Source organism: Rana temporaria, chromosome 2 (genome assembly GCF_905171775.1).
Source record: "Rana temporaria chromosome 2, aRanTem1.1, whole genome shotgun sequence".
NCBI classification, from domain to species: Eukaryota; Metazoa; Chordata; class Amphibia; order Anura; family Ranidae; genus Rana; species Rana temporaria.
This window is the reverse complement of record NC_053490.1, coordinates 501761374-501786142: the sequence shown is the minus strand read 5'-3', so window position 1 is coordinate 501786142 and position 24769 is coordinate 501761374. Positions and strand designations below refer to the sequence as shown.

The window sequence follows — 24769 nt, the reverse complement described above, 5'->3', positions numbered from 1 at the left end:
CATATAAGTATTGCGAGATGCAGTTATTTCAACACAAAACAGAGCTTATACGCTTAAATACAGTATTTGTAAATCTGACGGACTGTTTAAATGTGAAAATCAGAGGTGTTATGTCACATTAGCAATAAACAGTCCGTCGGTTTTCCAAACACTGTATTTAAGCACATAAGCTCCGTTTTGTGTTGAGAAGAACTGTGAAATCTAAAACTCTGGTGTGTGTAACAAGATTTTTTTTTTTTTTTTTTTTCTGACCCGAAAATGATCCGATCCGTGACCCCTGATCCGAGGATCGATCCGATCCGTGAGTTTTTTGATCCGTTGCACCCCTAACCCTAGAGGTCTTCTGTCATAAATGCCCCCCCCCCCGCTGCCTGTCAGTGGCTAATGTGATCTGAGCCACACATGTACAGCTCAGGCCACGTTTATGGCCTGTGCCGTGTATCGGGGCAATGGGACTCTTGCGTGCAGGAGTGACATTGCCCAGCCAATCAATCGGCTGAAAACACAAAACCCGGGAGGAAGACCGGGCGAAGATGGAAGTGCCAGAGACTGGAGAGCCCTGACTGGAAGGCTCCGTTTGTAGGCAAGTCTGTCATAATGAACTAGCAGGCAGAAAAGGCAGTTTACAGGTGCTATTTTAGTGCAAAAGTGCCTCCAGTGTGAAAGTGGTCTTATTGCCCATGCTCGCCCACGATTTAACTAAAAGGCAAAACCTTTTTTTTTGGGGGGGGGGGGGGGGGGGCTTGAGTGGAGAGGGATTAGAACACTTGTCAGTCTTGCTGTCTGTGTCCCCATTGTGGGAGATTCACCTTCTCCATTTGTCCTGTTTACCAGTGACAAAACCAAATATTGGGTTGACATCAGAACACTAACGGATGGAAAACTTTTCGATGTGGATGCTAGTTCTGGTGACACACCGGGATTCCCTCACTTCCTTTTTCATGCTATGACACAGGAAGTGAAGGAAATCGCTCCAATGGGACATAGATTGCATAAAAAAAACTAACGGGTTATACTCACTTACTCCACCCAGAATGGAAAAAAGTTTTGCATTAACAGTCAAAATCCTAAATAAAAATACATTTTACATTGATGGTGACTTATGTTTTTTTATTTTATTTTTTGCAGCCCATTTCCCTTAGAGACAAACCAGCCTCCTGCATCATTCCCACAGATGCCAAGTCAAGTGCCAAACATGGACCTGTATCAGGTTGTACAGCCACACATGATTGGAATGCCTCAGGAGTCTCTTCATCAGGTGTCTATAAAAAAAACTTCTTGTTTTATCTAGCGTTGAAGGTACCTTTTTTTTAAATGTCATTTTTGCTTTCAATTTTGTTAACTGATTCATTTTCCTCTCTTCAAGATTCCGGTTCCTGCAAATGGGCAAATGCTTGGTTTTGGTATGTTCTCCGCAATGGTTCCACCATTGTCTCAAGAGTCTCCACAACCTTTTATCCAGCAGCCTTTCCCAGTTCAACAAAATGATATACAGTCAGAAACAGATAATCAGCAGGTGAGCCAATCTACATTACTCAACTTTTATTATGTATAGTATCTAATTGCACCATTCACAATAAAGATGTTTTTAAGTGTGGTGTTTTTTTAATCTGACCTTGTATCCTGATGTATTTTCATCTAATTATTTTTGTGAAAGGATTTTTTGGTTTCCTTTTTCCTCTCTTGGGTAGCTCTGCAAACATACAAAAATAAATCTGTGTTTAGGCTAGTCTTCCTTGGCATATTACAGCTAAGATCTGAACATGCCAGAGCAAACCTTGGTTTCCATGATGCTATAGGAACTTCCCTTACCTTACCTTGCTATCAGGAAATATTTCAATAAAATATAGAGCCTTTATCTCCAGTTTTGTGAAGCAGCCTATCTAAATTCAGTAGGCGGAGTCTTCATAACCAGTGGGAGAAATTAGGTCTGGCTCTTTCAGATTTGCTGACCACATAAGTGGAATCATGTAGACATGCTTATGTTAAAAATCCTGTTTAAATATTGATCTGCAATTTGACCAGGCATTTGTTCTTTCCCGCTCTCAGAATACAGATACACATTTAACTATTGGTGTGGCATATCGTAGAGTTTTGAAAATTGCGTGAGGCACTGCGAAAAATGGCCACCTAATTGACTTTGTGAATTTATTGCCCTTGTGTCTCTCGCCAACCTGATGTTTGGGCTAATTGTGTATATTGTCTTATTGCCCATTTTCATCTTTAAAGTGGCTGTATAGTCTTGCATTTACCCAGTGAAGTGATTAGCTTCATGTGATGCACAGAATGCAACAGAGCCGCCTAAGTTTTACCTGTTTATTGACAGCCATTTTTTCCATAGCATCTTTTAAAACACACATTAAAAAAATTTGAGCTCTAGCAGGCAGGGGATGAGGATCTGAAGAAACGCACAGAGTTCCTTGATCTCTGATTGTGGAGTAGAAAGAGGGGAGAATTACATGCACAGTGCCATGGAAAAACCACACAGAGCTGAGGCTATGAGTCACCTGTTGTGTGCTGGAGGGTGAACAGGGCTGTCTCTCTTGCCAGTTTCTGCTTAAGCAAGCCCAAAGGTGAGTCAGGTTTTTTTTTTTTCCGTTTAACCAGTGGGTTGACTGAAAAAAAATAAAACTGATACTAATACTCAATGTGGATGGTGGAATCCTCCCTGCTGTTCTATTGTATACTGACAGCGGGGACACTTCTCCACTATCAGAATACACTGATCGGCGCTGCAGGCTATTGTGAGTGAGCGGGGAAAAAAAATCTGTTTTGGAAGTCTATTGGTAGATTGACTTCTGTACAATCACAGTGCCCTAAGATGGATTGAAATTCCATCCATTTATGGCCAGCTTTAAAGTATTTTCAGTGTCTCATGCAGATAGCGAGGTTTGGAGGTTAGGTAGGAACCACACTCAATGCTTTGGATTGAAGCTACTGCAAACTATTGAGAGATGGGCTCCATACATTTTTCATGTCTGAAGTTTACAAATATTTTTACTCCACCCTTTCCCAACACCTAATTTTAAAGATATAGCCAGCATATTTATCTAGTCATGGTCCTTTTACATACCACACAAGCATCCCCTCCAGTCCTGGTGTTGGGCATCCCAGCCCTGGGTACTGCACAAATGTGTGGTGATCTCTGTAGTACTGGTCGATGTAATGGCACACCATCCCCTGGGGTATGTCCATGGCACTCTGGGTTCACAGGAAGTGGCTTTTTTTCTTCTTCTTGCTTTACAAATATATCTGTTTTCAGTAAGTGTCTTGCATATGGAAGTAGTTTAGATTAATCATGTTTGACAGTGCATATTTTGAATGTGTGCGTTCAAAACGGGAACCTCACCAGAGCAGTTATAACAGTTTTTTTGGATCTTTGCCAAAATCCTCTTTTACGAAGGATACGTTTTTTTTATTTTTTTATAGGAGGTGTCCATGGATATAGAGCAACCTTCTCTTCAGGAATCAAAACGCCCTGCAGAACGTCAGAGATCAGTTTCCAGGTTTGCATTTACAGCTGTAAACTGGTGTAAAGCCATCTTAAAATTGTTAAACATTAATGTATAGTATTATCTGTTTTAGATTAGCCCAGTCTTATCCTGTGCTTATTCAGATTTGTTACTTCAGTTCCTAATTGCCTAACAATGTCTACCTTTATTTTTTCCTTAGATCACCAAAAAGGAGACGTTCCCGATCCAATTCACGCTCTCGCAGATCCAGGCACAGACGTTCTCGTTCTAGGTCCCGTGATAGGCGCCGCCATTCTCCTAAATCTCGCTCTCAGGAGAAGCGTGACCGAGAGAAGGAAAGGGAGCGCAGAATGAAAGGTCTTCCGCCTATCAAAGCTGATATAGTTAGTGGTGAGTTAGTTTTTGTAGCGTTTTAGTTTAATGAGAAATAATTTAATTTTAAAGCGGAGGTCCAGCCTAAGTGGAAAAAATAAAGTCAGCCGCTACAAATACTGTAGCGGCTGACTTTTAATATTGGGGCACTTGCCTGTCCAGAGAGCACGCAATGTCGACACCCCAGCCGATTTTTGGATTGACTCCCAGGTGCTGCCGCCACCATTCCTGGTTTCTTACTTCCGGGAGATTGAGCCGTGGCCCCGTCTCCGCAAGTGGGGAACCTGTGAGGAGGCATGTAAGCGGAAGATCGCTTTTGGGTGGAACTCCACTTTAAGCAGTGCTCTCACTAGAATTCTCAATGGGATGGGGGAAGGAATTGTGTATACGGTATTATATTTTACAGGACAATTGAGGGTTAACTTAACATTAACCTATGCACATAGCCCTACTAAACTAGACTAACCTCCCACTGCAGTTTTCTTTACTTGCCTTCCTTTTGCAGCCACAACCTGGTCCGTTAACCACTTACCGACCGCCTAACTGTAAATATGTCAGGTCATTACTTTGCTGTTAAATCCAGGGATTATGGCAGCAGGTAGCTGCCATAACCCTGGTATCTTTACAGTAGGTGGCCAGCTTAGATCACTATCATGTGCCGGAGTAGAGTTGCCCCTGTCGACGCTTACCGGAGCCGATCCGGTGTGGCCGATGGCTAGGCAGGAAGCAGAGTGAGGGCTCTATGCCCTTTGGAGGACCAGCGCAACATCTTGACATCACTTAACGACTCTCGGGCTTGGTGATGATTCCCCCCTCCTCCTCAAAGCGTTTAACTTAAAAAAAAAAAAAAAATTGGATCCTGTTTCCTGCAATACCTGGCTGATCCTGCCTATGCCCTCCCCTTGTAAACTGACCATGGTATATCATAGCTGCTGAGCCTTGACACTGATCAGTTTACGTGCCTGTCATCCACAGCCCTACTCTCCTCTCTGCTCCCGTGTCTTCCTTCCTTCCCCCCTCTCCTCCCTGCCTGTCAATTCGTACCAATGATCACCATTTTATTCTCTAGGGCAGTGGTTCTCAACTCCTGTCCTCAGGACCCACTAAAACAGGCCAGGTTTGCAAGATAACTGAAATACATCACAGGTGATATAATTTACTGCTCAGTGATTGCAGTGTTCTAGGTCTGCATTTCCCCAAGGTAACACTTAAATCCTGGCCTGTTGGTGGGTCCTGAGAACAGGAGTTGAGAACCACTGCTCTAGGGTCTCTGCTAAAAAAAATATATATTATTGTTTGGGGGTTTTAAGTGATTTTCTCGCTTAAACAGATTTTTACTTGTACACAACAGTCAGAAAAAGCCAGGGTCAGTAAATGGTTAACATCCTTGGCAATGAAATTCTATTTTACGCTGGCCCAGCATGATTTGTTTACTATACTGCCCAATTTAAATCGATAAGAACTTGTGGCATAGGTGCAACCAGCACTAAATGAAATGTAATGTCCAAGCATGTAAACGGTACACTGCTCGACTCCTTAAAGTAGAACTTTAAAATTGCAGTTTGCCTGTTTAAAGTGAGACTAAACAAAGGAAAACAACGAAGAAGTCAAAAAAGAACAATATTTATTAAGAAATACTTAATATAGTCGAGCGTCCAAAAATTGATAAAAATCATGTAAAATTATACAATTTGTACAGTGAGCCCTTGTGCGTCAACGCGTACAGTGACAGGGGCATCTATAGATTGTTCCAGTGCCTAAATCTCCCCTTTATGGGTATTTCATGCTGATGGCCTATACAACATCCCATCAGCATTTATGAGCTGCATTTTTGGATTCGGGCTCTACAGCATCTCCTAGCATAGTCATCTGCTTGATGCTATCTATGTGAGATGTCTACCTGCCCCTGTTTAGAAACTCTCAGTACGGTGCCAAATTAGCTGCTTGTTGGTAGGGCTGCAACTAACGATTATTTTCATAATCGATAAGTTGGCCGATTATTGTTTCGGTTAATAACCTTAAAGTGTGTCCATACAACAACGTCTTCCTTCAAAATATTTTAAGAACGTTTGTTCGATTTTTCTAATCGTCAGTGGGGTCAAATCGACGTTCGTTTTCAACCTCTGTGATGGGGAAGTTTTAGAAATAGAAAGCTATTTTTTCAAAGGTATTTTCAAAGGTATTTATAGACCATGTATGTGGTTTTCTTTCAAAAGTTACATTCATTTTAAAACTAAATGTTAAAAGCAAATGAAAATTTCTAACGGCATCCTTTCAGCGAATGTACAAAGATTTTTTGTATTAATATAATAACAGTAGTGATTATTTGCTCTTTTTGTACTATGAGGGCTAATTTTCATTTTTTTAACCCATTATGTTACTGCCCAATTAATCGATTATGAAATTAATCGATTACTATTTTCATAATCGATTAGTTGTTTCAGCCCTACTCGTTGGTCACCTTTATGCAGTCTCGTGGAACTATTCCATGTGTTGGATACCTTTTTGGTGAAAACTTCCCGGCTATTGGATGTTTGTACACAAGGCCCAGTCCACTATAAGGCATTGAGACTCGCTCTTATTTGCTACTCTTTGAACCTTGATCGTGTCCTGAAGAAGCCTGACGGTGAATTGCATTGACGCACAAGGGCTCACTGTACAAATTGTATCATTTTGCATGATTTTTTTTTATCAATTTTTGAATGCTGACTATATTGTGTTTTTTTTCTACTTCATTGTTTTCTGGCCTATGGTTGCTCTGAGTACCCTTTTTTTCTTGTTTCCTCTCAAATTTACAGATGTGGCAATGTGAGTGCTTCCCCCCCCCCCCTTCTTTTTTTTTTTTATTTTAAATCTGAGACTAAAAAATATCCGTCATCTCCTAAAATAATCCATACACATTGACTGCTGAATAGTCCTGTAATCTTTTTCAAGAGTTTTAGTGTCTACCTCCTTGTAATATACTCAGCTCCTGAATCTCCTTTTACACCTCACTTCCACTTTTTTGGAGCGGTGCCTGTTGCAGTCATGTTCACTGCTCTATGCACACTATAAATCCCATGGTCCATCTCCAGGAGCGAGCAAGAGGCTACATTCCTACATACACAGGGACCATGAACAAAGGTAGCCACCCTCTAACAGGAAGTCGAATCACAGCAGCAAAAAACAAAGGAATTTGTGAGATTGAAAACAATAGAAAATACTTTTTTGGCTTGAAGCGGAGTTCCCACCCATTTAAAAGTCCGCGCGCTACAAAAGTGTAACTGCTGACTTTTAATAATCAGACACTCAACTGTCCCACGGTCCAGCGATGCGGGCGAACAAAGCCCCGCTCCTCTGTGGTGCGGCATTGTAACTGTGGGCACCTGGCCGTGGCTTCACAGCCGGGCACGCACTGCTCATGTGCGCTGTGAATGGCCAGGCGAACTTCTGGGACCTGTGACATCCCAGAAGATTGCAGGGAGGGGTGAAATTTCCTTCCAGCGCCCGGGAGGAAGTGGGAACTGGGTGCCTCTAAAAAGAGGTTACCCCCCCCCATGTCAGGGGGTCACCATCACTTAAAGTGGACGTTCAATTTTTGGGTGGAACTACGCTTTAAGAATACGTACACAGAATTGTTTTTAAAAATGTTCAGACCAGACTTCAATGTGAGTGTGGAAAAACCTCCCCCAAAATGATGCTTTATATATATTCTTTTAACAGTTTGCAGTACTACTCTTTGGGTTGGGCAGCTGGACAAAAGAACCACCCAGCAAGATGTTGAAGCCTTTTTAGAAGAATTTGGACCCATTGAATCGATCAATGTAAGTGCATTCTCATAAAACGGCTTTTATTTTTTTGCAACCTTTTGCCTTGAGTACAATTATCGGGTAAGTCTTTGTCCTTGGCCGTTCTGTTTTCAGAGGACCACTCCATGGTTGTGGCCTTTGTTCATGGAGTAGCTCACATTTGTTCCTCTGTTCGAAGTACATCCAACGCTGCTGTCCGGAAGCCACTCTTTTAACCTGTTGGGTATATTACCTTTTTTGCCCCTCGGGTGTCTTTTTTTTTTTTGGCCATTGCCTCTGTGAGGAGTGTCTGCGTTCCTGGCCTTATCCTGTAAGGAGCCACACGGGCAAAGTTGTCTTGAGGCCTAAGGCCTCTCCCCGAAGATGGTCTTTGCCTTTCATGTTTTGAAACATTCTTAGGACATTTCTTTTCACTGTATATGGAGCGTGCTTTGAAAGTTTACCTTTCAGCTCTTGCTGCGGTTAAAGCGTTTAACCCACAAAAATTAAATGAAGGATCCTGCTTCTTTAGAGAAGTCCAGCCTGAGCTTTTTAGGCTGGGGTTCTCCTGTGTCACAGGAGTGGTGCAATTGTTTCAGCAGAGAGCGGTCTAAAGTTGACAATCAGTCGAGGCAGCGCGTCATCCCAACTTCCGGTCTGGATCCGCCAGCTGCCTTGACTGATGGCAGTCTCAGCGAGCAGCTGAGATAGCCGCTTCCCGCCCCTCCACAGCTCAGTGCTCCATTGAGCGTGGGGGGGGGGGGGGTCAGAGCTGCTGACCGCCATCGGCGGTGTTCGGTGGCTCAGCTCTCAGTGCAGAGATGCGAGGGGACAGATGCAGCATCGGTCTGATGCTGCATCTACCTAGTTAAAACAGATGTCCGCTGAAAAAAAAAAATATTAAAAGTCAGCAGCTACAAATACTGCAGCTGCTGACTTTTAATATTAGGACACTTGCCTGTCCTGGAGTTCAGCGCCGTCCGCAGCAGAGGATGAGCGATCGCTCGTCACTCTGCTGCCTCCCCGCTTCACTACGGCGCGAGTTGCGCTACGCCTGCCGATTGGCTCCTGCTGTTTTCTGGGAGCCGAGTGTTCCCAGAACACAACGGGGGGGGGGGGGGGGGGGGGTTACGGGAGGTGAAGTCATGCCCGCAGTTTACCCGAGACTGTGTGGCCGGAAGTGGGTGCAAATACCTGTAATACCTAAAAAAAAATAAAAACCTGGCTGATCCTGCCAGTTTCTACCCTCCCCTCTCCTCTGTAAACTGATCACAGTGCATCATGGCTGCTGAGCCTGACACCGTGGTCTGTTTATCTGCTCTCCTGTGTCGTGCTACTACCCTTCCCCTACCTGCTGCTCTCGTAACACTAACCTGTTATACACCATCAGCACTGCCTCCCATTGCATGGGTTCCCCCTCTGTGAATGATATCTAAATTCTGTAAATACCTAATTAGCAGCAGAGATTGCGATCGCATGACCAGCCAGCTCTCTCCTTCCCTCCAGACTGACATCGGCAGGGGAATCTCAGCCCCTCATGCTGCAAGGAGAAGGCTTGTCTGGTCATGTTGCTTGCAATCTCAGCTGTAATATTAGGTATTTGCATAATTTATTATAAATCACACACAGCGGGGGACACTGCAATAGGAAGCAGTGCTGATGGTGTATACAGGTTAGAGTAGCTAAACCACTTTAAAGGAATTGTAAAGGCAATTTGATGCATTCTATGCATTAAGATAAAAAAAAAAACTGTGCCAAATTACCCGAGCCCCATCTCTCCAGCAATTGTCCCTGATTGTCTAAGCTGCCCGGGACACTCCTGATTGGCTGAGACACAACAGCGGTCCCATTGGCTCCGTGGCCTTCAATCAGCCAATGAGGAGAGAGGGGGGGCAGGGCGGATCGGGGCTCTGTGTCTGCATACAGAGCTCTGCTCGTGATGCCCCCATAGCTGCTGGCTGAGGGGATACTTGTTAGGAGAAAGGTGCAGGAGCAGCAAAGAGGGACCCAAGAAGAGGATCAGACTGCTCTGTGTAAAACCACTGCACAGAGGAGGGAAGTCTTCTAATGTGTTTATTTTTTATTTTCTTGCGAACTTTACGGCTTAGTTTGCACTGGCCTGTACAGTAAAATGCAGCATTTTTCCATGAAGGCTAGTGTGGTGCAATGCACATAGTATTGCTTTTATTATAGTGATGTTTTCTATGGCTTTTTTCAGATGATACCCCCAAGAGGCTGTGCGTACATTGTAATGGTTCACAGAATGGATGCATATCGTGCTTTACAAAAACTGAGGCAGAGGAAACTACAAAGTAAACACAAAGGCAATAAAGGTAAAGTGTTTCAAATGTAGTTTGAGTTCTTGTACAAAGATACTGAATTGGCTTAAAGCGGAGCTCCACCCTAAAGTGGAAACTCCCACTGTTTGGAACCCTCCCCCCCTCCGGTGTCACATTTGACACCTTTCAGGGGGGAGGGGGGTGCAGATACCTGTCTAAGACAGGTATTTGCAACAGTCTCGGGTAAACTGCGGGCCATGACGTCACCTCCCTCCCCCCCCACTCGGGCTGCCAGAACAAAGCGACAGCAATCGGCAGGCGTTAGCGCGACTTGCGCATGCGCCGTAGGGAACCGGGGCAGTGAAGCCGGAGGCGCTTCACTTCCTGGTTCCCACCGAGGATGACTGGGGCAGCAGAGTGACGAGTGATCACTCGTCCTCTGCTGCGGACGGCGCTGGACTCCAGGACAGGTAAGTGTCCTAATATTAAAAGTCAGCAGTTGCAGTATTTGTAGCTGCTGGCTTTTAATATATTTTTTAGCGGACATCCGCTTTAAAGAGGAAGTAAACCCTGATGGGTTTTACTTCCTCTTTGGCTACATTAACAGCCTGCAAATGTAAAGCATAATGGGCTAGTATGCATTGCATATTATCCCATTTATGTGACACTTACCTGCAAAAGAATCCAGCGATGTCCCCACTGCAGGAAGCGTCCATCTTCTCCAGGAAGCGTCCATCTTCTCTCCTCTTCCTTCCGGGCTGCTGACTCCGGTGCTGTGATTCGCCAGAGCCACATGACATCATTCCCGTGCATGCACACAAGAGTCGCAATTCACAGCACTGGCTGGGGAAGAAACGGCACTTTGGTTTCTTCCCCGCGCATGCGCTCTTAACATTTGCGGCGGACTACAAGTGAAATATCTCCTAAACGGTGCACGTTCAGGAGATATTTCCACTACCGATAGGTAAGCCTTATTCTAGGCTTACCTATAGGTAAAAGTAGTCAAAAGTGCTTTACAACCACTTTAAGCGGTGATCACATATAAACAGTTTCTAGAAGTGTCTTGCCTGTTGTAAAGGTTGGTTAAGAAGAGTCTTTCTGTGACTTCAAGTGCAATTTTAATGTGCATGTACTTATCTTTACGTAGTAAGAACGTTTTCTTTTTTGTCTTCACTCATAACATTGTTTCTTGTTTTACAGATTGCATGGGCTTTAAACAAAGGAATTAAATCAGAGTATAAGCAGTACTGGGATGTAGAGATCGGTGTTACGTACATACCATGGAGTAAAATCAAACCTGAGGAGCTGGAGGCATTGTGTGAAGGAGGGATGTTGGATAATGATACAATGAGCTCAGGTTAGCATCACTTTGATAAGTGGTAAAATAAGGTGCTATCAGATTACTTTATAAATTGTTTACGTTTTTGGTAATTTTTTATTTTTTTTTTAGAATGGAAAAGTATCACTAAAAAGACAGAGATGGCAGACACATCCAAAAATGGGTCTACAGCTGAGAATGCTCAAAATGATAACAATTCAACTGGACCTCAGGCTACCCCTGTACCTCTGCTCTCTCTTCAGGTACGTCCAGCATTGTCTGTAGTATTGAGTGGTGACGACATTTTGAGTTACCATATCACGGGGGACAGGTTCCTTGTGAGCTTAAAGGGTAAGTTCACCTTTACAGAAAACTCTGTAAGGTAAACTTACACAGATGCCTCTCCCCGCGCTCTGCCCCGCTGACCTGTACTGCCGCAATCTCCGGTTCTATGCCTCGGTATATCCGCGTCAGGAGAAACAGGGCTTAGAAATTCTCTGAGGTGAATGTCCAAAAACGTCCCTCGTCTGGATGGTTTTGGAGCATTCTTATTGCTCACATGGGCGGAGCCGAGGAGGGGGGGGACTTGTGCAAATTCTCCTTATAGATTAATCTGTAAAGGTGAACTTGCACTTTAAAGCGATTTGTAAAGTCTATCTCTTAAAGCAGAGGTCCGCTTAAAAAAAAAAAAAAAGCCAGCAGCTACAAATACTGCAGCTGCTGACTTTTAATACATGGAAATTTACCTGTCCAGGGTGCTCGCGGTGTCGGCAGCCGAAGCCGATCAATCGCTCGGCTGCCCCGCTGCCATCCTCGATGAGGCAATCAGGAAGTGAAGTGTTGCGGCTTCACTTCCAGGCTCCCTACTGCGCATGCATGAGTCGTGCTGCGTGTTTTCACTGGTCCCCGCTGTCTTCTGGGACGTGTGTTCCCCAGAAGACAGCGGGGGTGGGGGGCTGGGAAGTGGCGTAACCTGGAAGTGGGTGCAAATACCTGTATTATACAGGTATCTGTACCCCACTCCCCCCTGAAAGGTGCCACATGTAATTTTCAGATATATATTATAGCTCTTGGACTCTTAACTTTCCTCTTAACTTTCCTACAGTCTAAATAATATACACTGATTTGTTTTTTTTCCCCAAAGAAATGTAGAATTTTTTTTTATAGCAAAAACAAAGCATGGGTTTTTCAAAATTTCCATTTTTTTTGTTGGCAAAAAATAAACCCAGTAGTGATTTAAATTACCACCAAAAGAAAGATCTAGTTTTGTGAACAAAATGATAGGATTTTAGTTTGGGTACAGTGTTGTATGACTGTGCATTTTGTCAAAGTGTGACCATGCTGAAGGCTGAGAATTGACCTGGGCAGGAAGGGGGTGAAAGTGCCCAGCCATACTGGCAAAATAAATCCTATGTATTTGATTGTTTAGATAATGTTTTAAGTTATTTATTTTTTTGTTCCTTTTTATTCTTTCAGCCTGTTACAGGTAGTCAGCCTGTGTCATCCATTCCATCCCTTTCGACAGTACCAGCACTTCAGGCTCTTCAGCCTGGTACAGTGTTATCTTCTCTTCATGGTTTACATCCTTTGCAGGGATTACACCCACCTCCTCAACCACTGCCTATTCCACCAGCACTGCCACCATTACAAGCAATGCATATGCCACAGGGAAATTATGTTCCAGGATTCCCAGGACCCTTTAATATACCTCCTCCTGGGTTTGCTCCTGGTCTTCCTCCACCTCCATTTATGAGGCCAGGGTTTAATCCAATGCAGATGCCACCAGGTAAGTGTTAATGTGAAAACCTAGGTTATCTAGCTATAATCTGTTAGACAGAGAAAGAAAGTAGCTATTTGAACATTCCGTGAGTTCTATACAGCAAAGGGCTGTCAAATCACAATATTGTGTACATTCTTCTTTTGAACTGAATATTTTAAACGAACACTTATTGATTATATTGTTACAATCGCCTCTGTTCGATAATGTTACGTGCCTTGCTGTATACAAAATATACCGATTAGTACCTTATTTAATAGCACCTCCCAGTGTTCGCGTGACTGCTCTCCCCTTATCCCAGTCTGACAACTACAGAGGGAGGAACCGAGAACTCCTGCTGACAACCGGAAGGAGATAGGCAATCAGTCACGTGAGCACCAGGAGATGGTCTGAAATAAGGCACATAACATTAACCAAGGCAATTGTAGCAATATAACCAAGCTATGAGAGCAGCACTGACACAAGCTGACAGGGAGGGGGTGGGGAGAAGGATAGGATAGAGGAGATCTGCGGATGAGCGGCAGTACTTCTATGGATCACAGGAGTGCAGTTCGTTCTTATGTTAAGGCTAACAAAAGATGGCAATTGGCTTTAAGTACAAAATAATAATTCTAACTGCAAGATGCTGCTTGATCTTAGGCTTCAAATACTTCATAGATTTTGTTAAAATTAAGTAGCATGGTCATGCTTAAGAGGCCCATATGTCGGTGTAATGCATACACTATAGTAATCTTCCACCATTCCATTAAATATGGAGTTTTTTATGCCTTTTAAAGAAAGTTGGCTAATTATAAGGAGGATTAAATGATTAATTGTAGCGTATGTAAATACAGTCATAAAGGCTCCGTGTACTTTTGGCTCTTCACCAGTACTGGTGTGCAATGCCAAATGCTTTGGATACAATGTGTTCACATTAATTTAGTAGTGTTTTAATAGGCTAGAATTAAAATGTTTTCTGTTTTATATTGGTGTGGTAGAAAAAATACTGAATAATATTGTAATGTCAAGTTTCGTATAAAGAGAAGCCATTGTGTTTGCCGAATTGGACCACTCTTAAAATGTAAGCTGCACATACAGGGGCATTTATCTGAGCACATGGGAACACTGTAGGTAGTTGCACCTCAGCACTGATATTTAAGAAATGTGATCTTGGTATTTGAGGAACCTGAGTTAATTCTCCTTGATATCCATATGTATTCAAACTGGCTACTGAATATGTGGAACATCTGTAAGGCTGCATTCACATCTAGGCGTACAAAATCGCGGCGTTTTGTACCGCGATTTGCGGCGACAAAACGCCGCGATTGTGAATGCAGCCTTGACCCCCTCTTTTTTTCAGGCGGCTTTCGGCATAGGAGATGGGAACCATCTCCTAAGCCGAAAGCCGCCTGAAAAAAAAGGTCCAGGACTTTTTTGCAGGCGTACGGCGTTCAGCGTGGAGATGTGAACCATCTCCATAGAGGTGCATGTTAAATCATCCCTCTGGCGTCTCGGGGCTGCTGCGGCGTCACAATACAGGCGACAAAACGCCTAGGTGTGAATGGGGGCTAAGTGAGTTCTCTTTAGTTTTATGCAACGTGGCTGACCATTCATTGTCATAACCTGTTAGAACCACTTTTTGGTTTTATTGTTTAAAACCTTATAGTAACAGTTGGATTTTTTTTTTTACTCTGACAGTGCATGAAGTATAGTCTAGTAAGGCACTATGGGCTCCATTTTATAAATAACAAAATAAATTAAGAATGTAAATTGCCAAATTTTTGTGTAATAATATTTTGAATAATTGTCAGCACCATCTACTGGCAATGTTTTTCCTGAAATGGCTGTCAGGAAAAAAAAATGCATTATTGAGCACTAGAAGGCACTTTACAAACATGGGTAAGAATTATATTGCACAAAAAAAAGGCAATTTCTCTTTCATTCATGGACGGACACGGCATCATTGACCTTGGGGTTATGTACCTTTTCTCTAGGCGAGACTAGGCAGACAAAAACAGCACTTTTAGTGTTAAAAACACTTTAGTACAGCACCTCCCATGGGGGCATGTCCCCCGTGTACATCCCACTCTCTGGAAGCATCCAGCCTCAGTTTTCATCTGCCTAGCGTCACGAGAGCTTGGCCTTTTTCTGGAGTCCTGTGCTCTGGATTTTTTTTGCAAATTTTTTTTTCGCCTTAATTTATTTTTTTTGTTCCTGCTTTTTGGATCCTGGGACCTCTATCAACTGCCGACTGGGTGACGGGCTGGATTTTGAATCCTTGTAGTCGTCCCATGTTCGGCCATCGAGCGTGTGCCGGCCTTTCACTAGGCCGTCCACGACATGCCCCGTTGCTCCAGGGGCGGCCGGTGAGCTACATGTCTCAGGGCGCACATATGACCGGTCTCTATGGCTATGTCACATTGTGCCAGGCCGACAGCCATGCCCCATGCAGACGTTGGTTCTGTCTGGAATGCCTTCAGCCGGTGGTCGCAGGACGGGTAAGTAGTGTCTCCTTGCTTCGGCGGGGTGATTTCGCCTGGTGCATTCCTGGGGAGGTCGACTGAGGGTCCGCCCTGCTTTTCTCTCTCCCTTTCCTCTCCCTTCTTCCCCGTTTCTGGGGGGCGGCTGTGAGGTGGGGGTCCACCTGGGGGGGCACTGCGGGGGGGGGGCTGTCCTGCTGGGGGGTACGGTGTTACTGTACTGGGGCTATTTTTTACTGAGGTGCTCTGTGTTGGGCTGTGTGTTTCACTGTGTTTTCTGCACGTGTACGGCCGTCATTTTGCCAGAGCCGCGGTTCTATGCATTCGGCGACTATTTTACTGTAGCCCGCATGCTGTTTTGTGCATGTCGGCGGCCATTTTAAAAATTCTTTGGCCTCGTGCCTGAAATAACGGCGCGCACACCGCAGGTTCTCTCTGAGGGAAACGACACGGCACAACAGCACTCTATCAGCTCTGCTCAGCAGTACAGCCTGTCCTGGGTGGTGAGTCCCCGGGGGTCCCTGCTCTCTATTTTAGCCTGGAGGGTGACCGGTGGGTCCCGTTTTTGGGTCTGTTTACTAAGGTGTCAAAAATTTTTTGTGGTGGGCAGCATGGAGTCTGAACCACCAGGGCCCTCATGTGAGGCGTCTTCCCCACTCATGCCAGAGTTAACCCTTCGTGCCCCTGCTTCTGTGGCCTCGCTGGATGCTGTGACGGCAGTCCTGGAGGCGTTTGTTGCCAGGATGGAAGCGGCTAGTGGCCAGAAGGGGGGTAAAAATCACCCCCTCCCTGAGCCTGCTTCTGGGGATGTCTGACGCAGAATCAGGTACTGCTTCTGCTTTGGACCACACTTCCGTCATGTCAAAGGATGCAGACTTAACCCACGCGGACAGTGAGGATGATTCTGCTTCAGGGTCAAAGCAGGATAAGGAATTTGTGGGAGCTCTTATCACTGCGGTGCGGGATACTCTAAAACTTGAGGATTTGGCGGAGGCATCAGACATGCCGGTCCCTTTTGGGTTCCACAAGCTCCCCGCACCGCAAAAGTGTTTCCTTGTGTTCCGTATCTGGACGACTTGTTATACAAGGAATGGGATCGGCCGCAGAAAGCTTTTGCTGTACCAAAGTACTTTGCGGTCCGTTACCCACTTTTTTTGGAAATCCTCCCCAAAAGGGTATCTCCTCCGTCAGTGGACCCCCCTGTGTCCAGGCTGAACAAAGCTACCACGTTGCCTGTGGAAGGGGCTCCCGCCTTTAAGGACCCCGCAGATAGGAGAGCTGAGGCTGTGGCCGGCTCTTTATTCACAGTGGTGGGGTCGGCAGTGAGACCGGTTTTGCCCGGGGCTCTGGTGTCAGACTCTTACTGAACGGGCTAAGTCCCTGGTGCAGGAGCTGGAGGCGCAGGGTGCTTCTGAGACCTGCGTTGACCTGGCCGACCAGTTGGTCCAAGGTCTAAAATTCGTCTGCGAGTCCGCCCTGGATACGCTTCCCTTGCTTTCCAGGGCCTCCGCGGTGGTACTACGCCGCCTTGTGTGGCTGAAGTGTAGGTCTGTGGACCAGTCCTCTTAAGACAGTGGTCATCAACCTTGTCCTGCAGGGCCCACTAACAGGCCAGGTTTGCAAGATAACTGAAATACATCACAGCTGATATCATTTGCTCCTCAGTGATTGCAGTATTCTATACTGCATCTCCCCAAGGTAATACATAAAATCTGGCCTGTTAGTGGGCCCTGCAGGACAGGGTTGATGACCACTGCTCTAAGAAGTCCCTGGTGGATTTACCCTTTAAGGGTGAATGTTTTTTTGGGGCTTCCCTGGATGACATAAAGGATGCCACAGGCGGTAAGAGCACTCTGCTCCCGCAGTCTGGGAAGGGAAAGGAGCCCCGCCGTAGGCAAGGGCCCTCATTTACTTCCCCCAAGCGGTCTTTTCGCTTGCCAAGTGCGACAGGGAAAACATTTTCAGGGTGCTAAGACGTCCACGGAAGGACAAAAGCGCACCTGGTACCACAAGCCTGCCTCCGCCTGATGGTTTGCCCCCGCCCACAACACGTGTGGGGGGGGGGGGTGGCTTCGCGAATTTGCGGCTCGGTGGAGGTCTCTTCTTTCCGACCGTTGGGTTTGCGAAGTAGTGTCCTCGGGGTACAAGATAGAAATTCTCTCTTGTCCACCAAACAGATTTTTTCCCTCCGGCTTCCTCCGGGGCGCCTGAAGGATCTGTCGGGGGCTGTCCAGGATCTGCTGGTCAGGGGAGTGATTGTGCCGGTTCCCTCACAGGAACGCTTTCAGGGGTTTTACTCCAATCTGTCTGTAATCCCCAAGAAGGACAGGGTCCGTCCAGTCCTGGACCTCAAGGCCCTCAATTGCTTTGTCAAAGTACAAACGTTCAGGATGTAGTCGATACGCTCAGTAATAGCGGCATTCCATCAGGGGGATTTCCTAGCGTCCCTGGACATCACCGACGCGTACCTGCATATCCCCATATGTGCAAAACACCAGAGATTTCTGCGTTTTGCGATTGGAGAGGACCACTTTCAGTTTGTGGCCCTCCCGTTCGGCCTGGCCTCGGCACCTCTGGTTTTTACCAAAGTGCTCACCCCGATTCTGGCCCTGCTGCGGCAGCGTGGGATCGCTATCGTGGGATACCTGGACGACCTTCTTCTGAGAGGTTCCTCAAGCTCCGAGTTAGAAGAGGACGTGTCTATCACCTGTCAGTCCCTTCAGGAATTCAGTTGGCTACTGAATATACAGAAGTCAGTACTAGTATCGTCTCAGCGGCTGGGGTTGGTCCTGGATTCTTCGGAGGCAAAAGTTTTCCTCCCAGCAGAAAAGCTGCAGACTCTGCGGTGCAGCGTTTGGTGACCCAGAAATGGGTGTCGCTTCGCTTTTGCATGAGAGTACTGGGTCTGATGGTGGCCTCTTTCAAGGCAGTCCTTCCACACTCGTGTTACAGAAGGAGATTCTGTCACGATGGAACAAGCTTCCTTTCTCTGGATTACCAGATTCGGGTGAGTCGACTGACCAAGTCCTCCCTAGTGTGGTGGCTGACATCTCCGGTACTCAGGAACGGAAAGTCGTTTCTGCCGTTTCACTGAACAGTGATCACAACGGATGCCAGCCTCTCCGGCTGGGGGGGTGTCTGGGGTGTCGAGTCAGCCCAGGAGCGTTGGACTCCTCCTGAGTCCCGTCTTCCGATCAATGTACTGGACCTCCGAGCGATCAAGTTGTTTCTTCAAGTGATCCCTGGGCCTACAAGGCCGACCGGTCAGAATCCAGTCCGACAATGCCATGGCCGTGGCATACGTCAAACATCATGGGGGCACACGACGCTCGGCATCGGAATTCGCGCACATCCTCCGGTGGGCCGAAAGCCACGTTCCAGCTCTGTCGGCGGTGTACATTCCGGAGGTGCTGAATTGGCAAGCCGACTATCTAAGTCGCCAAAGCTAGACCAAGGAGAATGGTCGCTACACCCGGAGGTGTTTCAGACTCTGTGCCAGAAATGGGGCACTCCAGACGTGGACCTTATAGCGTCCCGTCTCAATCGGAAGATGTCACGATTTGTGACCAGATCGTGGGCAGACGCGCTGGTAGCGCCTTGGGGTCACTACGGCCCCAATATACGCCTTCCCTCCCTGCAGCTTCTTCCTCGCCTGCTACGCAGGGTGGAAGCGAGGGGATACCAACAATCCTGATCGTCCTGGATTGGCCACGCCGTCCCTGTTGCGGCTGGTGGCAGACGTTTCCTTGGCGTCTACCCCTGAGAGAAGACCTGCTGTCACAAAGGTCCAACCTTTACCCTACTTTACAGTCCCTGCTTTGACAGCGTGGCATGTTGAGAGCCAGTGTTGAAGGACCGAGGCCTGTCGGCCTGGTGATTTCTACCATGCTACGGCACGGAAGTCCACGTCACGAAAAGATTTACCATCGTACATGGAGGGCCTACATCTCTGTGTGAAGAGATGAAGTGGCACCCTCGTACATACAAGGTGTCACGAATTTTGCTGTTTTTACAGCGGGGTGTGGATCGGGCTCTAGCCTTGAGTACGGTGAATAGTCAGATTTCGGCTCTAGCTGTTTACTTTCAGCGACCCTTGGCATCGCACTCTTTGGTGCGTACGCTCAGCCAAAAAACCCGAAGGAGACCACTTTACAGTCCTTGGACGTGGTTCGAGCCCTACGGGTGTACTTGTCTGCTACGGCTCCGTTTCGGAGGTTGGACTCACTGTTCGTGTCGGCGACTGGTCCTAAAAAAGTTCTGTCGGTCTCATTGGCCACCATTTCTAGGTGGATCAGACAAGTCGTGCTCCAGTCCTATGCCCTAAAGGGGCGGGCGCCTCCCTTTCAGGTCACGGTGCATTCGACCAGGGCGATTGGTGCCTCTTGGGCTTTCCGTCATCAAGCGTCTGTCTTACAGGTTTGTAAGGCGGCGACCTGGTCGTCAATCCACACCTTCTCAAAATGTTACAAGGTGAATGTGGGTGCATCTTCGGATGCCTCCTTTGGCCGCAAGGTTTTACAGGCGGCAGTTTAAGGTTGAAGTTCCTCCGTTGAGGAACTCTGGTTTGTTTGGGGTGAAACCTGGTTTGCTGTGTTTTTTCCCACCCCTCGAAATTTTGGACACTGCTTGGGGACGTCCCTAAGGTCAATTTCTGCTGTGTCCGTCAATGAGCGAAAGAGAAAATAGGATTTTTGTACTCACCGTAAAATCCATTTCTCTGAGTTCATGGACGGACACAGCACCCACCCCTCCTTGTTTGTCTATGAACTGAGGCTGGATGCTTCCAGAGAGTGGGATGTACCCGGGGGACACGCCCCCATGGGAGGTGCTGTGCTAAAAAGTATTTTTAACACTAAAAGTGCTGTTTTTGTCTGCCTAGTCTTTCCTAGAGAAAAGGTACCTAACCCTAAGGTCAATGATTCTGTGTCCGTCCATGAACTCAGAGAAATGGATTTTATTGTGAGTACAAAAATCCTATTTTGTGGTTGGGGGCGGTTCAGTTTGTGACATCTGTAAACCCCCACCCCTCTTTTCTATTTTTTAAAGATGTGCATTTAATGCCCTGGTATAAACATGTTGCAAACTGAGATATCTATAGATCTCCAACTATTGCTGCCTAAACTTATCTGTGTGCACTGTAATGAACTGAGTGGAATGGTTGTTTTTTTTTATTTAAGCATGGTTCTATTAAAGTAGAACTATAGACAAAACTTTGTATTTTATTTTGGATAGAATTAGAGCTATAAGCACTTTAAGGTTTATTTTTGCCGTGTGTCCCATTGGGGGGAGATTTACCTTCACTTCCTGTCCCATAGTCGAAACAGAAAACACGAATAATACAGTATTTGCGTTTAAAGTCCAAATGACCTGTAGACTGAGGTAGCAAGTAGATCAGTCCATCATTGAAAGGGTTAAGTCTTTGTGTAAACACCAGCTCTTAAGATTAGCGGGCTACTGAGGGCTGTTCTGGCTAAAATGAGAATCACTATTTTTTTTTGCTTAGACGATAGATCACGATTCTCTCACGAGTCTCGCAGCGTAACATCTTTCACATTAAACAACATTTTTTTTTTTTTTTTTTGATTGAAGTGTATTTTCCCCCCCAAAAAAACTGCAGTTGAAAGATTACTGTTCAAATAGTGTGACAAAATATGCAACAATTGCCATTTTATTCCCTAGGGTCTCTGCTAAAAAATATATATGTTTGGGGCGTTCCAAGTAATTCTCTAAAAAATAAAATTCTGAATTTATCTTTGTAAGAAACAAGTGTCAGAAAAAATGTTTGGGACTTTAAGTGGTTAACTTCCTGCATTTACACACAAGTTGTATCCCTTTGATCTAAGAAGGAAGAATTGCAATGTTTCTACTCATCTACCAGCACAGACAATGTTAAAAACTTGGTAGACTGCCAGAGTGAGCAGAGAAGTGTCTACATCACAGGTGGCCCTTGCACCTCATGCAGCTGCAGGAGAGCCTCCTCTGGTCCTCCTCCAGACCCTTACTTTCTGCTTTTAAGCAATGCATCCAGCTTTTTCCCAGCAGCAACATGAAGAAAGGGGGTGCACTGTGATGTAAGGGAGAGTGGGGGACTCAACTTCTGATTGGTTGGCTCTTGACATCTAATGTAAGAGGGGATGCGCTGGACGTCTAATCTTCCAGATAAAACCGGCCCCTTTGAGGGCAATCATAATGCTGATGCGGCCCACGATGAAATTAAGTTACACCCCTACTCTACATGAAAGAATCAGGAAACTCTACAATAGAGATTGTGAGGGGGGTTGAATCGAGATTGTGTGTTGTTTTTTAATATCGATTAATTGTGCAGCTCTAGTCTGTAGTTACACAAAGCAAGACAGAGGGCAGCACATTTTATTACAATAGGATAAAGAGAAAATCAATGCACTTACAAATGTGCTGGTACAGGCATTTAAATCTATAGGCAAGGCTCCCACAGTGATGCACACTCCAAGCATGGCTCTCAGCAGACGTGTCAAGGGTCTAGATGGAGATGTCAGTGTGCAGCAACCCACAAGCTGCACAGAGATCGCTCACTGTCGCTGGAGGCTCGCCGGCCATGGGAGAGCTGGTACTGCTCTGTCACATGACTTGGAGGGACATCAGCTGAAGGGAGACACGTTTCAGAGGGCATGGCCTCCTTCATCAGGTCCCGACAATGAGGGCGGTACCAGCTTTCCCGTGGCCAGCGAGCCTCTGGAGAGAGTAAGTGATTGGCGTGCAGCTTGTCGGCAGCTGCATGCTGACATCTCTTGGAGCCGTGCTCGGAGCACCTATCGCTGTGAGAGCCTTGCCTATGGATTTCGATACCTGTACTAGCACATGTTTGTAAGTGCATTGAATTTATCTTTTATTTTTTTAATAAAAGGTGTTGCACAAAGAGCCTGTGTGCTCTGTCTTCCTTTGTGTATCCATAGCGAAAACAGGAAGTTTAAGGAAATCCTTGCAAATGAAGGGAATCTCTTGCGGTCCCTCAAATCACCAGATTACTATTATCTATTACTTTTCTGGGGATTTCGCTTTCAAGATAATGGTACACAGGACAAATAGAGAGGGTGAATCTCCCTACGTAGACAAGACGGCAACAAAAACTGACAGGTGTTCTAGTCCTCTCCCCTCTATACAAAACTAAAAGAATACATTTTCCTTTTAGTTAGACTTTAAGTGCTTAAAAGTTGCAGCTGAAGTAGCAGGTAACGGAAGGCAGCTAACTTTAGAAAGTACTATTGTCGTTCCATTCATGAAAGCACGCCAATATAACAAGTAACAAATGAAGGAAGCTGTGTGTGTGTGTGTGTGTGTGTGTGTGTGTGTGTGTGTGTGTATATATATATATATATATATATATATATATATATATATATATATATATATGTATATATATATATATGTATATAATATATATATATATGTGTATATATGTGTATATATATATATATATATATACTGTCCTATATTTTATAGTCTTTTACATGTCTTAGTTCTGTGGCATTGTTTAAAAATGTAACACTTTTTTTTTCTCGTTATTAACTTTCCCTCTGCTCTTTAGGATTTCTACCTCCGCCGGGTATGCCCCCTCCTATGACTTCTATGACACCTATGGCTCCCATGGCTTCTATGACTCCCATGGCTTCTATGACTCCCATGGCTTCTATGACTCCCATGGCTCCTATGACTCCCATGGCTCCTATGACTCCTCCAGTGTCTCTTCCTCCTCCTATGTCTGGAATAAGCATCCCAACTTGTAAGTCATTGACTCTGAAACGTCAGGGCCATCTATGTACATACACTGAATACAGAAGAGGCATTTCCCTGTGTGTGCAGTTTCACGTGCCTTGGAACAAAATGGAAACAGTCTTGTTTGACAGTCAGATGTACTTTTTTTTTTTTTTCTGTACTAAACTACATCGGTCTGTCTTTAAGTGGTTCTATTGATGAAAGATCTTCCTGATCGTACTTTTTCTACTTCTCAACATACATGATCTTATTGGGCTTTATGATGTTAGGACCACTAAGAATACAGTGTTTCTCCTACTAGATTAGAGTATTTTATCCCGGCAAGCCTTCGGCTCAGAAAATCAATGTTTTATGCAGAAAGCGCTCCACAAATTTCACTTTTAAATGTGTGTTTTGAATTTAATCTGAAGTCTGTTTAGGGCAAAGTGAAAGGCTCTGTTTAATGGCCACCCTGGCAAAGTACCTGATGTCTGTTAAATCTGAGCACTAATCGCCACAATATCTACTCTAGGTCAAAAATAAAACCCACAAGCAGCCACTTAAAAACTGTAATACCAGTTAAACAGATAATATGCAGTGGAAAGCAGCACTAGTTACATAAGTGAAGTAAAGTAATGTATCTGTGCAATTGTAGATATGCATAAACAAAGTGAAAAACATTTAGAATATAAAGGACTTTTCATAGGAAAAACAAATATCCATAAAAAAAGTGATCAAAGAGCTTTCACTCATGTGATCATCTCGCTGGATGGTGCACAAAAGCTTCAGATTCATTCTGCAAATAAGATCCACCACCATGTAAATTAAATACACCTTTTACCAGATCAGCTGGACCATTAAATTATAAATGGTCATAAGCGCTCAGCATAACCAGAACAGAAGTGATTCCATAGATGAGAGCCACAGCTCCCAGCATCGGAATAACCAGTGAGAAAATTATATACAAACTCATAGTGACGTGTGAAGTATGTAGTAATTTATATTGCTGTTTTTTAAGCAATCGGCCTGCTTAAGGATTTTATTTGCAGAGAGCCGTCCTCGGCTTGGCTCCTTCTTCATTAAAGTACGTCCACTCTCCTGAAAATGTGTACTCTAACATTGATCTGGTCAGAAATTATTGGCCTGCCTTTTTTCTAGTTGATTTGTGAACTCAAGTTCCAAGTCTTCCATTCTAGCTGCAAAACACAGGTTGTTGACCCTAGAACAAGCATTTCCTGTCACTCTCCTTGTGGCTGGCTTGTTCCAGATCAGGGACCCATAAAAACAATATGTAGGACAATGGTGACGTTTGCTACTTTTTAAATTGCCAACGGTGACTGCTTCTATATTTCTACCTTGATGGGTTCACATACAGCACTTTAATTCTTCTTTGTCTCCTTTAATGCAGACCTTTATTTAAAGGCTCTGCTGGAACTCAAAACAGGAGTAATATGGCTGCAATGTCTGTCAGGAAGAAAACCTGAAGTTGTCACTGTTGACCTCAGAAATTGCTAGATGCGTGGCTTTGTTGCTGATCTAGTGGGCTACCTGAAATATGTATGTAGTGTGGGCTCCTGATCTACATACGTGCAA

At 45.1% G+C, this 24769-nt stretch overlaps 1 protein-coding gene across 1 annotated transcript in view; it reads left to right on the top strand.

The window, feature by feature from the left end:
• The window catches only part of SCAF4 (SR-related CTD associated factor 4), a 129063-nt gene that overhangs the window by 48189 nt on the left and 56105 nt on the right, over positions 1-24769 (top strand). The window contains 11 exon segments of the mRNA XM_040338868.1: positions 1129-1258; positions 1367-1516; positions 3430-3506; positions 3673-3863; positions 7548-7648; positions 9831-9905; positions 9907-9945; positions 11092-11248; positions 11342-11472; positions 12686-12995; positions 23010-23204. Of these exon segments, the coding sequence (XP_040194802.1) occupies positions 1129-1258; positions 1367-1516; positions 3430-3506; positions 3673-3863; positions 7548-7648; positions 9831-9905; positions 9907-9945; positions 11092-11248; positions 11342-11472; positions 12686-12995; positions 23010-23204 (1556 nt within the window).